Below are 14,980 nucleotides of genomic sequence, written 5' to 3' on the forward strand. Positions count from 1 at the left end.
CTAGAAATGATAGAATTGGATTTACCTCTCAAAAGTTTGTTTAGCCTTACGAAATAGCCCAAAACAATAACTGACACTCCACAACCATCCATGCACTGCCACTGGATAAGGGGATTCTTGCACATTTCATTCTGATTCAATAATTAAGTGAACGGCTCTGTAGCCACAGTATGTTGTCTTGTTATTACAAAAAAATATATAATAATATTATAATATAATAGGCCTATTACTGCGCGTTGGGGACCGCTGCACTACTGTATATATGTAGGCCTACTACGGGTGTTGGCCAATGAAAATTGTACTATTTAATTTGTATTTTGTTTTAGATGGTAGCCTAATGAAAGGCATGCTGCCAATCATCAACAATGTGACTAATATGTAGCAATGAGCTTTAAGGCTCAAGTGCATTTGCAAATCACAGAAGGCATAGGCTATAGCATGAACAATCACTTTGCCAATAAAACAATCAAAGGTGAACTAAACAGACCACAGCTAGAGGACATGGAAATGATAAAAGAGACAGATAGAACTATAATTTGGTTACGACTTGACAGTTCAATTACCTGAACACAAATGCTATGTACTGTAGCCTATACTGCCGTGCAATACTAGAACGCAGTAACTCAAAATGGTCGAAAAAAAATTTATATCGGAAATCGGTTCTAAACTACCTCATTTGTCTTGTGTCCAAAAATGGTGGTCCAACACTGTCCCGTTTTGGAGAAAACTCATTTTGAAAGTGAAAAAATGACCCAAAAAAGGTTAAACAAAAACGCAGTAAGTCGGAGAGTTACTGCTGCACGTTCCAATGGGACTGGTTTGGGAGTAGACAGTAATACAAGCTAAGAACGCAGTAACTCCTGCAGTAACTCCATTTTCTGGCAGTAATACCAGCCAAGAACGCAGTAACTCTGTTTTTTGTGGCAAAAAGACACATAAATGTTGTTTTTTTTTGTTTTTTTTGTGTGCATTAAATTTCTATCCTAAACAAGCATTACCAGGACGTGTCACCACCAATTTACCGACAACACAGTTGTCGCGCCATATGGAAAACTTTGAAGCCTTTTTTCTCAGTTTGCCGTTTTCAGAGTTACTGCGTTCTAAGATTGTAGGGCAGTATAGGCCTAAATATGAAACCACATCAGGACTCTACACCTATGTCCAAAACGAACTGAACTTCCTTGGCGGGGGTCTGCTTTCTCTGAATGCATTTCTAGTTGATTTTGTGATTGATCTCAGTGAAAATGTACATGCTTAACATGTAAGAGCACCAAACCGAACTTAATCATCTCAGTAATTGTGTAATGAATTGTTTTTATAGGAACCTCTACCATATCAGACCTACATGTGTAGAACCACCACAAAAACTAAATGTAGTGTCACACACATAAAAAGTTTACTTTTACAGTGTGTAGTTTCATTCATAGTACCTGCGCGATTTATGACCACAAGGGGTAATTTTAGAAAAGCTAGCAGGAATGACATTGAAAAGTATTAATAAGAAGAAAATATTGGTTTAGGCTTTCAGTAGTTCTGTGTGGCCTTTAGTATGCACTTCCTTGATTTTTTTTGTCCAATTTAATCACACACACACACATACACACACACACACACACACACACATACACACACACACACACTAGCTGAAACACACACCCACACCCACACACGCATGTGATGGTGTCTCACCTGTCTCTCGGCCTGCCTCAGCAGGCTGCTGAAGCGCTCGTCCTGCAGCATGGCGGTGGGTAGCTGCGCTGTCGGCAGGGTGCCGTCCCCCGTCCCCGCGGTCTCCGCGCCGTCCCTCAGCGCCTCCATGCACGTGCGCAGCTCCCGCAGCGTCTGCAGCTCCGCGTTCAGCCTGCTCTGTCGCGTACGCGACGCCTGCAGGTCCAGCTCCAGGTCCAGCGAGGTGCGCACCGTCTGCCTCGAGCTCGTAGTGTGCACCACCGGCTGTAGGAAGTGGACAGGGCACGGGTCAGTCAGTGTGTGTGTGTGTGTGGTTAAAACGCGCCAGCTGACAACTAGCGTTAGGCAATGCATTAGGTTGAAACTTTAAGAATGTCCTCAACTTTCACTTCACGTTTAATTTCACTTAACAAGGAGGAGATGTCCCCCACCAGGCAGCGCTATGGTGATTCGAGTAGTTAATTGAGTACGACCTCACATCTCTACCGGGGCGGGCAGCCCAATCATTCTTCCATGCTGGTGGGTATGAACGCAATATATGTGATCTGACTATAAACTATAGTTACAGACAATATTAAACTCAGGTTCATCTCCAAGGAAAAGTTTGTTGTCAATTTCAGTGAGAAAGCAAAACTGAACCAAAAGCTACAAACATCCTGCCATTTGACACAACCTGGGTCCCACAAGCACTGGACATGGTAGCCCCTTAATGCACGCCGTACCTTCTGCGGCACGCTGTAATAGACATTGAAAGTTAACTACTATAGTACTACACTGCTATGACAGCGCACGGGGCCTTTAGTAATACATTACAACTTAGTCATTGCCATTCTGGTAACAGCTCCTTCATAATGTAGTGTCTTAAGGGGTTAAGGCTCTGCTTTGCTAAGGCCAGTCATTGCTATACTTTCCATGGACATCTTGAGAAATTCCACAGAGTGATGACAGTTCCAACTATAACTTCAAATTTTATGGTATTATGACAGCCGATATCCACCTATACGGTGGACATAAATCCTTCAGTATGGGAGGTTTGCTGTGCTTAGAGACAGGATGTTCCAATTGATCAGGGCCGTGACCTTTAAGGGTTTTGTACACACGTGGGCCAGACAAAGCAAAATGAATCATTACAATGGCTACAATCACAAATAACACCACCTCACATACCCTTTTCATTCGTAGACTGCGGCGCTCCGAAGCATTGCGAATGAACGGTGACCTTTTGGATAGCGTGGAGCTGTCGCTGTCGCTCCGGTTCAACTGCCAAGGAAATAAGGAGTGAGGATTAATTTCAAACAGCCCAAAGAACCAAACAGGCCTGAACAGTAAAGATCAGGCGTCTCCTGGTGTGAGACAAATGTGGGTCTATGGCCTTGTTTGGCCAAGAGGATAGCAGTCTGGGATGGACGATGTATGTGGCGACAGGCTTCTTAACCTTTGAGCCGAGGCAAGTTACCTGCCTGCCTTCTTGCTCTTACCTTAAGCAGAACCTTAAATGATCTTAGCCGGTGTAGAGAGAACAATTTTAAGCTTTCATTTTCCTCAAGGCAGTTTCTACACACGCGATCTGCCATGTAACACAAGGCTGTACTTTATCAGCCATTCATTTTTAAGCCATGATGAATGCAAATCAGCACATAGACACTGCTGCAGGCACTACTGTAGATGTTCGACTACAAACGTAGAGCCAGTCAGCAAACTGGAACAACAGCACTGAGAAACACTATCCATACGTGCCATTGGTGTTGTTTCACTGCATGACACTATGGCGCAGTGTATGGAGTGTGTATGTCTTACCCTGCACACATACTGGCTCCGCTCTCCTGGAGAGAAGGTCTGAGAGCGCAGGATCAGGCTGTTCCTGACGAAACCTCTCTGCTGGCGCGGCCCCAGGCACGACCTCTCTTTGGGGCGCACCGACACCCCGTCCTGCAGCCCCTGCTCTGTGTTGGTCTCCTTGTCCACCTGGGCATGGGGGGACACAGAGGAGAGGGGTGAAGGGATATGTCAAATGGGCACAGAGGTTGTGGCTTTTGACCTCGCCATAATGGAGGTGATGGTCCGCCACGCTTTAGGAGTGCATTTATGTTTTGGAGTGGAGTGGTTTGGTTAAGCTGCCCCCCCCCACCCCCACAAAGCTCCGGCTGCCTCCAATCTTCTGTTAAATTGGAGTCCGAGACCTCGCTAGAGTGTTGACCTTGGTGTTCTGGGGGGGGGGGGGGGGGGATGCTGGCCATTGCTACTGAATGGCTAGCTAGGTACAAAATAGCACAGACCTTGATTTTCAGACTCCCTCATCCCACCTCCCCCCACGCCATGGTAATGGAATTTCTTTCGTTGGATACGTGGTGCTGCAACCTTGACGATACAAAGGCAGCCAGTCCTGCACTATTTAACTGGTAATAGCTTTCGTTTCAGGCTGGTCCACAAGGAATGATCCTGATGCAAGCGGGGGGCATTTCTAGCTAATACTACTGGCCTGAGTCAACCCCTTAAAGAACAACAGTAAGAAGCAGAGGAGCGATTTGGGTGTATATGGACGGCCATGCATGTGTACACACAAAGATGCACGCACATATAAAAAATAGTTGCAAGCATACACGCACGCACGCACACAAACACACACACACATACCGAGTTAGATGGAAGTAAATAACTCTGCTCAAAAGAATTCTTTTTATTTCAGAGGATAAAAGTTCAGATCAAAAAGTCAGTGCCAGGACCAGTTTTAAAGTAGGAAAGCAAGAGCACATTTAGAGTTTACCAAGTTCCTGGGGGTACGAAATCCAAACAGCTAAACTGTCATTTTTACGCTTCACACATCATATCAGACCGGATAACAGTTGCCTCATACCATACCCTGAAATAGGTGTGCATTGGATGTATGAAAATATTGATCAGGTATTCAAGGTGTTTCCCATGAAAAAAAAAGTTCAATATAATTCCGAAAATATAGTGCTTTATAAAAGATCGGTACAGTAAAAAATTCCCACACATCTACACAAATGGAGAGACCTATGATTGATCACATTTTTATGATTATTGGTCTGCCTTGCAAAGCATAAACTGCTGGAATATGATAATCAACCTGTGGGCAGGGATGAATGATCCGCCTTTCCCTTTGCCCTGACTTGGAACAAAAAAAATATTGCTTACCCTTCAACAAAACAGTGTCTACCAGCATACACACATGGGGCGGGGTGGGAGGGAAAAGCAGAGAGCGAGGAGCGAGTGAGCGAGCGAGAGAGAGAGAGACACACACTCACCAGCGCTGGCCCTTGGGCCACCTGAGGAGTGCGCTCGTCGTCACTTCTACTGCCTCCCTCTGCTGTCTCCACGTCCTCTGGCCGTCTGACTTTGTCCTTGCCTGAATGCACGCCATCAGAATCCTCGCAACGCTCCGCCTCAGCACAACCTTTCTCTTTCCGAGTCTCTCCTTCCTCAGTCTCTTCCTGCTCCTCTTCGCCCAGAATCGGTTCTTCCAACATGGCCAACCTGAGAATGACAACGTATTGAGACGGCTGCTGCACTACTCAGTGGTGTTAAAGTGTGTGTGGGTGTGTGGATGTGTGTGGGGACTCACTAGTTCGACGCCCTTTCGTGACTTACCGCTTACGTCATACGACCCTAAACCTAATCCTAACCCTAACCTTAACCCTAAACCTAACCCTAAACCTAACCCTAACCTTAACCCTAACCCTAACCCTAACCTTAACCCTAAACCTAACCCTAACCTTAAATCGCTTGTTTGAAATGTTTGATTACCATGTGAAGTCACGAGAGGGCGTCAAACTAGTGAGTCCCGATGTGTGTGAGTGGGTGGGTGTTTGTGTGACGGAGAGTTCAGAATCTCACCATTCTTCTCCCAAGCTCTCCCCGGCAGCCGCCAGCTCCTGCTCCACAGCTTGCAGCTCAGTCGAGGTCCTCTGCAGCAAGGCTGACACAGCATCCTAAACACACACGCACGCACGCACGCACGCACGCACGCACGCACGCACGCGCGCACGCACGCACGCACGCACGCACGCACGCACGCACGCACGCACGCACGCACGCACACACACACACACACACACACACACACACACACACACTTAGAGATCCACCCGGGTTGTCAAACAGCTTCTCACCAACTTCCACTCCCTCCCCAGGGTACTAACCAGGTCTAGAGGTGGGGGAGCCCGCTCCTTGCCGACTCTCCTGCGAGGAAGCAGGCTGTGCCACACACTCCTCATGTCTCCACTCAGATTCACATCAATCAGAGGAATCTGCACTCCTGCCTGTGCACACACAAACAGAGACCATTGCAGTACAGACTGATCATTTTAAGAGCAGTAAATGTGAAATTTAACAAATTAAATTGCCCACTTTGAAATCCAAGCTACAAGTAAAACAACTTATGGTGAACTAGTAGTGCTCACGTGTTAAGCTAACTAATGGAAAATAAACCTTACCCCTTGCTTTATTCACTTCTAACAGTTATATAATATCAGTCTTGGAATTGTAAATACATTGTACATTACCATCAGCAAAGTCACCACTCAGCTACTACCTAGTACATTGGCTACAGGTAAACTGAGTGAGTGTGTGTGTATGTGTGTGTGTGTGTGTGTGTGTGTGTGTGTGTGTGTGTGTGTGTGTGTGTTTGTTGCATGCGTTGTAACATGTGTACACATACCAGGCACTCCTCATAGTGTGTGTGGCCCACCACACAGGCATCGATGCGTAGTGTCTTGAGGCGCAGAAGTGGCATGGCAGCCTCAGTGCGAAACACCTCATTCAATACCAGCGGCTCGGCCAGGGGATGCACCCGTGTGCGGAACAGGCAACTGATGTCGGTGGAGGAGGGCAGCAGCGCCACACGCAGGTACCTGGGGGGATTACAGCAGGTGACTGGGGTTACAACTGGGAGCTGCTGGACTAGAGACGAGTGAGGTCTATATGTGAACTCAGGGCCAAGAAGAGGGCAGTTTGCTCAGCAAAATGTCTTTAGTGACTACAAAGGCAGAGTGTAGCGCATGTCCAACTGGATGGGCTGAGGGAAGAATGGAACTGGAATTTTCCATAATTGGCATATAACTTAGAATACAGTAAGTATACTATAATTGAAGGTGGTAACTTGCCACAGGGGATGTTGAAAGATTAAATATTTGTTATCCCATAGAATTAAAAAGACAGGTGTCTCGTTCAGTAAAGTAATGTCCTCATGTACAAATAAAACCAATCTCACAAATCCATACAAATGACTGCAACGTCGTACCACCGCATGCCCACTGCAGGGCCAGTACAAGGCCTCCTTGCCCTGGTGTTTGGACAGACCCACCCCAGCTCAGACCCTGTTGCAGCAGTAGCACAGCCACAGACTTAAACACCCGCCACACCCACACATTTTCCATCTTCCGCGATCTTTCGCCAAATCTGAATGTGTATGGAGCTTAAGAAATGAACCCACAACAAAGCCCGCTTCTTATCCACAAAAAGCAGAGAAGAAAGAGCAGATAGAGCAGAGAGACAGCCAGGGAGGGACGGAAGGGAACACAGTACGGAGTAAAACGGATCGAGAAGGACATAAAGACAGACAGAAGCCAGAGAGAGAAAGGGGAAGGGGGGGGAGATACGAACACGACGTCAGACGCAAAGAGAGTGGAAGCACACTAAGCAGAGGAAGGGGAGCTTGGCAGGATGGTGAAAGATAGGAGAGAAATTATGAAGACAGAAAAAAAAACCAGAGGAAACACTTAAAACGCCTCCTGCTAAGTTTTATCGCCATGTTCTCGGGACAGATTTCAGACTGCTCCCGATTCAAAGGGGTGGTCCCGCTGTTCAATTTGACACGAACGGCCGTTTCAAGCTCCGCGACATAAGAGAAAGGGATTAGGCCCGGTTTTAATTTCTGCCGGCATGAAAGAAACATGAAAACAGCACTGACTGGCGCACAGAGGGGAGGGAGAGAGGAGAGGGAGAGAAGTCCAGATAAATAATTAACATGGCAAGCCCACATCGGCCCCCTACCGATGCAGCAGCACCTGGACTCGGGTGCACGCGCACGCACGTGTGCACGCGTGCATGTGTGCACATACTATGCATGCGCGCGCATATATATGGAGGGATGTGCTTCTTGCTGGATAAACAAATTGCGTGCTTTTGACTATATGATTAGGGCTTAAAGCAATGAGTAATGTCTGCATGTGTCTGCTTATGTGTGTTAGTGAAAGGGATACAGTGAGACACTATACACTGTGTGTGTGTGTGACCGAAGTGCAAATCCATAGACTGTCACCCTCACACCGTCCTCCTAGCACATGGCTTCCAACATCTCACACTCCGCCAGGTCTTCTCACCGCTTTTTGTCTTTCTCTCTCACCCTCACAGTTGCACCCACACAGGTCACACATCTGCTCTTCACAGTAACAGCCTATCTTGCACGTCCACAACAAGTGGAGACGCCACTGGCACACACACGCACGTGCACACGTGTGCACATTCACACGCGCACACACATGTGTGCACATTCACTCATGCACGCACACGCACACGTGCCACACACACACACACGCACACGCACACTCACTATAGAGAAAAATTAAGTGTGCAATCTCACAAGCGAAATGAAGAGATGAAAGCACAGCGGTGATAACTTGGCATCTGCAACTCACTTTGGTCTCAGGAAATTAACTCCTCGCCACAGCCCCTAAACTCAGAAGGTGGCACATAGAGATGTGCCACGACAGACGATACTAGGTGAGCTCACACCTTCTGCATTCAGCACCATGGCAACCCCATGGTTACTGAGCATGAGAAGAGATTATATGTGCATTTCCTCATGGCAGACTCCTGGCTTGGAGTATAGCTAGGCAGTACGAATACGAATACGAATACGAATACGAATACTTTATTGTCCACAATGTGGAAATTTGTCTTCAGTTTCATCACATACATACAATTAAGCATTAATCTCACAATACACAAATCAAGCATTTCAGACAGTTAAGACATTCAGAGTAAAACAAATGGACGGATGGCCAAATAGACAGGCAGACAGGCAGACAGACAGACAGACAGACAGACAGACAGACAGACAGACAGACAGACAGACAGACAGACAGACAGACAGACAGAACTTGCATGTACTGTAACTCCAGAATGTATACTCACACTTTGGTTGCCAGGGGCACCAGCAAGGCAGTGGGGTTCTGAAGCTGCATGAGCACCATGATGAGGCTGGACGTGGAGGCATCATACCTGGGCACAGGTAGAGAGAGGAGAGGGGTCAGGAGGAGGGCTCGCTGGCCAAACAGGCACAGGGGCCACACTCACTGCACCACACAGAAGAGAATGCAAACTGAAATTTGCTCAATTCAAAAGAACAATCACTATGACTTACTTAGCTTAACATTGACCCAACGTAATTTGTCTTAAATGTTCATATTTCTCGATTCGTCCATTTGCAGACAACGCAGTGTTAACCAGTGTTCTGGAGGACAATGCTGGGGTCTGCACTGCGTTCAAGTTTGCTGAACGCAGCAATAACAGCAGCACTGACCTTTGCCAAATCACTAACCAATCAAAAAGAGCTAATAAACGTCACGTCCAATCAATGCTGTCCAGCTGAGTATTCTCGAAGGTGTCCTTTTAACATCGATGAGCCCAATCAATACTTGGTGGAGTCAAATCACACCTAATAAGCACATTACATCATACTTAATATTTAATGCTGACAAACAGAAGGCAGGACAGCATTTGTATTCTTTGCCTTCCCTTGTGTGCAACTGTCAGCCTTTATATCTGAAATAATGTTTGTGTGTGTGTGTGTGTGTGTGTGTGTGTGTGTGTGTGTGTGTGTGTGTGTGTGTGTGTGTGTGTGTGTGTGTGTGTGTGTGCGAGAGAGAGAGATAGATAGAGAGAGAGAGAGAGAGAGAGAGAGAGAGAGAGAGAGAGAGAGAGAGAGAGAGAGAGAGGATGGAAGCTGATAGTCCAGAAGGGTGTAGAACACACACACACACACCCACACCCACACCCACACCCACACCCACACATCCCCACACACACACACACAAACAAACACAAACACTCTTGTGCTTACATATGTGAATTGCAAAGGCAGCAGATGCACATAATGGCCGAGGACTCTGGCAGCAAATTAAGTTAATGTGTCTTCCAAGCTGCTGCTGCACAATTACCACAACAAACTGCATTGATCCTAACCCAAACTACCCCTTCAAAGGAATAACTTCCAGGAGTCATAGGAAAGCACTTCACAAGGCTGGGGAAAGTGTTCTGGCGAAAGAGAAGGTGCACCGTTGTGTGGTATTATTAAGGATAGGAGAGCATTTTAGTATTCTGATCCAAACAGTATGGGTCTGTTTATGTGTGTATGAGAGTTGGTGTGTATTTCTACTCACTTCATTCCCAGCTGAACTTGGGCTGACTCGGGTAGAATTGGCTCGTCCTCAATATACACAGGGTCTTCAGCTTCATTTGACCTGGACACACACGCACACACGCACACACAGAAACACACAGAGAGAGAGAGAGAGAGAGAGAGAGAGAGAGAGAGAGAGAGAGAGAGAGAGAGAGAGAGACACAGACACAGACACAGACACAGACACAGACACACACACCTGGGTATGAGTTCAGAGTGATGCTATTATTTTTTCATTTCCTGTCCCTGTTGAAGGGGGTGGGGGGTGGGCGAAGGGCTCTCTGATCAGATTAATTACACACGGTGAGGCCCCTTCTGAAGCAAAGCACCCTGGGAGCTGGAGCCTGCCCCTGTCAAGTGCTCTAATTAAACCACCCCAGACAAAGAGCAAGAAGGGAGAGCGGAGAGAGTCAGACTCCAGGACGGACTGTGAGAGGACAGAGCACTCGGAGACAAAGGCAGTAAACAGTCCAAGACAAAGCCAAATGAAAAACAGAAAAACTGAAAAATGCTGGAAGCAAGGGCCATTGTAGTTGACAGTGAACTGACAGCAGTGGAGCTAAAAAGGGAAACTAAACAATATCCCTTTTGCCTGGAAACAAACCTTGGTATCTATTTTTCACAAGCAACATCAAAACCTTTTCATGCCTTTTCAAGTGCTTAATTCCGTTTTGATGACCTTTCACAGTTTACAAGTAAAATCTGTGTAGATTATACAGGTTGGGAATAATTACATGCAATGTTGAGCCTGGTCACAGACGATCAATAAGATGTGCACAACCTTTCTGTTCACAACAGCCTAATTAGATTGCATGAGTTCAAAAGAAAAAACAATGTCACGCTTCACAAATCTGCACCAGCATTTGGTCGATGAAAAGTACAATAGCATTTTTTACAACTACAAGTCTTCTACATCTGTAGACGCCATGTTATTGGGGAAATATCACAACACAAACAGCAACTATCAATTTTGTGTCATTTAAATTCCAGAATGCTAAACAAGCACGTTTGTTTCCCTGAGATCTTTCTCAGTTTCCCTAGTTTGGCTTGTATGAAATATCCTTGTCTACTCTTTGCAAAACTGTGTTGTTTTTATGAAGTCACTGTACTGTCATGATTATGCATAAGATGATTACCCTGTGGTACCAGTGCAGAATAACACTATGGTAGGAGAGTAGGTTCGTAACCATGTATTTTTTAACATAAGTAGACAACATTTATCACCCAGTCAGCACTGCTTTACTCACCTCACAATAATGCCTGGCAGTAAAATGTGATGTGAAATTGCTGCTATTCAACCCATGGAGCTATTTAAGGACATCTTCGCACAAGAAGTATTTTACTTGTGTCTACAGATACGTAATAAACTTTAAGTCACTCGCCTGCAGTGTGTGCAGAAAGAATGTGGAAGCGAGTGTGTTAAAGGTAATATGTGTAATGTGTGGAGGAGCGAGCGAGTGAGTGGACTTCAGGACTGCAGCTTATGCCTGCTGTGGCCAACCCCAGATCTGACCCCACTCAGTCAGACAGCCCAAGCTCCCATGCAGTCAGCACAGGTCAAGTTGTCTTTAAAAGTAGATAAAGTCTGACAAAAGTCTGACAAAATACCACACTCAAAAGTTGCGACGAAAATCCCCCCAAAAAATAAAGATGAAATTCTGTTTTAACACGAGCAGAATGATCCCCAAAAGAACGTGTATAGACTCAGGAAAAAGAAAGTAGGCTGTCCGCACTTATCTCAACAGCTTGCTACTGAACCACGTACCCGTAAATCTGAGACGACTACTGTAAAACAGGAGGAAGCAGATGGAGAGAGTTCAAAACAGAAGCCCTTGAGGAGGAGGAGGAGAGGAGGAGAGGAGAGAGCAAGTGGAATAGGAGTAGTGGAGGAAGATGAGTTTACCGTTTAACAGAGGCCTCATACACGCCACTGTCTCCAGCTACAGATTCGTCTGATACAGCAGCAGACACGCACGCTGGCTTGCTCTCCAAAGAATCTGCAGATTGTCGAGCAAACTCCACATCTGGAAAAAAAAAGAGAAATAGGAGACTTGCAAATTGAATGACCGTCTGATTCATTATATTTATACTTGTGTATGTGTGCGTGCGTGCTTGCCTGCGTGCCTGCGTGCGTGCGTGCGTGTGTGTGTTAGCCATGGGTCAGTTATTAGCCATGAAAAACAAAATGTGAGCATGTTAACAGACTAAATACACTTTTCCACTGAAGTGGATGTAGTACCCAGAATTTGCACATAGATGGCAGTGTTACACTTGGAAACACTAGTCAGTATTACAGTAAGACACGGCGGAAAAGAGAGAAGAAAGCTTTCCACAGGTAGCAGAGACTTTTGCTACGGCAATGTGTCTTGAAATACATTTGTAAAAAATATTGTAATAGTGACCAAATCAAATCTGCTGAGATGAGACCACAAAGACAGGTCCACCAGAATCTTGTGTACTCCATGAAAGGGCACCTGCTTTCAGTATATCAGCACAATGCAGATATATTGCGTGTGCGTGTGCGGTGACAGAATGGTATTTTTCTTCCAATGTACCTGCCCTCCAGGATAAAGATATTAAAAAGACATCATAATCTTACACACATTGACATTCACTCCTTTACCATTGGTCACCCTGGTCCTTGTTTTAAAATAACTGAAAATATTTTTCAACCAGGGTTTGGCCATTCTCGTTTGATTCCTGAAATAAAATATATACTGACCCTCGTAGAGCACAGCAGCCTGGTTGACCAATTTTGCACTTGTCTGCCATACCTGTTTTAGCCAACCACTCCACAATAGATGATCTAAACCCTCACCTATTCTAAAGGGAGTACTGACATGTCCTCTTCAACAAGAGCATTTCTCGCCCTTACCTTCCTGTTTTGGGAAACGGTGGGCTTAAATCTTTTATTATGTCTTGAGTTACCCCAAGGTCAAATGCACTGTCCGTTCTCAGTAGAGCACCTTTTGCCTGAAAATTCCTTTCTGTTAAATTTTAAAAAGGGAACACCTGAAGCTGAGGTGTGAATCTCTAAAGTCCGATTGAGGGGAAGTTTATCGGATATGTGAGGCTTTGTTTTTTCTTTTTCTTTTTTTACAATGCCTGTCATCAAGTGCACAAATGAAGTACTTTCATTGATCTGGCATGAAGACTTTTTTTCTCCTTTATTTTACTAGGTAGTCACATTGAGGCAGTTGCCTCTTTTCCAAAAGGGCCCTAGCCAAGATCTCATACATGAGAACCAATCAGTATTCCAAAAATCTGTGTCCTCAAGCCAAGTCAATACAGACTGCAGAGTCTCAGTACAGATTCTTCTCACTCACTGAGAGTCCATGGCTGCATTTCCCAAAAAAGAGTACAAGTACTCAAAAAACAGTATTAGTATTTGAGTATTGGGTGCACCTTTGGCAATATATCAGAACTAGGTCCTCACTAAAGGTTTATACAAACACTATTTAAACTTGCACATACACTTTGCACAAATGTGTTAATTGCATGTGTGTTTTCATTTCAGATATTGTATGTAGGCTATAAAAATTGTATGTATAAACTTTTAGTGATGTGATACATTGCCTAGGGGAAACCTCATATTAAGTACTGTTCCTCATATTTAAGTATTGCTTAGCCTTACTACTTAAATGTATTTGGGAAACGCAGCCCAGGTCAGGTCAACATACAGAGGTTGCGGTTAAGAGGTAATGTAGTGAACCCAAATTACCGTAATGATAAATGCAATGTGTGTACACACCAAAACTGATTTAACCAAAAATGTACAGGAAAAAAATTAAGAACGATCATTGTCAATAACTCTGGAATTTACTGACATGAAACTATATTATGCAACCCGAAAAAAAGACAGCACGATAGAAGAAACGATAGAAGTCTAGAGTAGATGCTAAAAGAACACTTGTGCCTGTGTGCCTGTGTGTATACCTTGTGATGATATCAGACAGTTGTTATTATCAGGTATGCACCATTGAACTGCCTCTGTGTAAAAGTGCATCCAGAGACTTGACTTGCCTCCAAGCTGGCTGTGTGTCAGCACAGAAGAGTGATGAAATACAACAGCAAAAGTGGAGCCAGCATCCCACCATCAATGGGTTTTAGAACAGGAGAGTTCAAAAGCACCAATAAAGTTCCAATAAAATCGTCCAATAAAGATTAGCTTAGCTCTCACATGTACACAAACGAAATGTGCGCAGCTATGAGCTAATGAATACAAAGCTAACGGCTGAACTGCATTTGTATGAAATACTTCCGTTCCTAAGATGTGGGCCTACTACAGTACTACCCGCCAAAACCGATCCACAATTTAACAATAATCTGTTGCCGTGTGAATTCTGCTGATGTGTTGATCTTGTAATTTATATATCCTACCCAATGATACAGTAAGTAAGTATATATAGACCTCCTTGATCCTAGCACTAGACATTATAATTTAAAAGTAGGGAAGTAAATCCCACTTCTTTCCCCTTTGTGGTCTCCTAGATGTCTCCGAATGAGTCATTGCTTTTCATACTCAAATGTAGCACAATACATGCAGACGTCTGGCCTACAACAATAATACGATTCACCCTGATGATGATTGTATACTGTAAATTAATTTACTGATCACCTCTGATTTTCTAAGCGACTACTAAAGTCAAGTGTAATGGCATGGAAATTTAGTTGTTATTGAGGATAGGTAAGAACAGCTGAATCGAAATCAAGTATGTAGTACACGTAAGTGTAGTACTGAAATGCCTAGATCTCTGCTCACCTGTCATGCCTTCTCGTAAGGTGGTCAAGGGTACCCTCCGTAGTACGTCACCGACGTCTTTATCCTCACTCTCTGGATCAAACACCAGTGCGCTCTCGAAGAAGCCC

General features: G+C 44.9%; 1 protein-coding gene across 1 annotated transcript in view; it reads right to left on the minus strand.

The window, feature by feature from the left end:
- The window catches only part of LOC134465740 (protein WWC2-like), a 59,219-nt gene that overhangs the window by 4,958 nt on the left and 39,281 nt on the right, over nucleotides 1–14,980 (minus strand). Inside the window, exons 11-21 of the mRNA XM_063219572.1 lie at nucleotides 14,874–14,980; nucleotides 12,015–12,135; nucleotides 10,092–10,172; nucleotides 8,845–8,931; nucleotides 6,368–6,560; nucleotides 5,850–5,969; nucleotides 5,545–5,639; nucleotides 4,956–5,184; nucleotides 3,487–3,654; nucleotides 2,857–2,949; nucleotides 1,690–1,953 (exon numbers count right to left, since the gene is read on the minus strand). The exon at nucleotides 14,874–14,980 is cut by the window's right edge and continues 561 nt beyond it. Coding sequence (XP_063075642.1) covers nucleotides 1,690–1,953; nucleotides 2,857–2,949; nucleotides 3,487–3,654; nucleotides 4,956–5,184; nucleotides 5,545–5,639; nucleotides 5,850–5,969; nucleotides 6,368–6,560; nucleotides 8,845–8,931; nucleotides 10,092–10,172; nucleotides 12,015–12,135; nucleotides 14,874–14,980 — 1,558 coding nt within the window. The remainder of the gene's footprint in view (nucleotides 1–1,689; nucleotides 1,954–2,856; nucleotides 2,950–3,486; nucleotides 3,655–4,955; nucleotides 5,185–5,544; nucleotides 5,640–5,849; nucleotides 5,970–6,367; nucleotides 6,561–8,844; nucleotides 8,932–10,091; nucleotides 10,173–12,014; nucleotides 12,136–14,873) is intronic.

The sequence above is a fragment of the Engraulis encrasicolus genome, chromosome 16 (assembly GCF_034702125.1).
Source record: "Engraulis encrasicolus isolate BLACKSEA-1 chromosome 16, IST_EnEncr_1.0, whole genome shotgun sequence".
Classification (NCBI taxonomy): domain Eukaryota; kingdom Metazoa; phylum Chordata; class Actinopteri; order Clupeiformes; family Engraulidae; genus Engraulis; species Engraulis encrasicolus.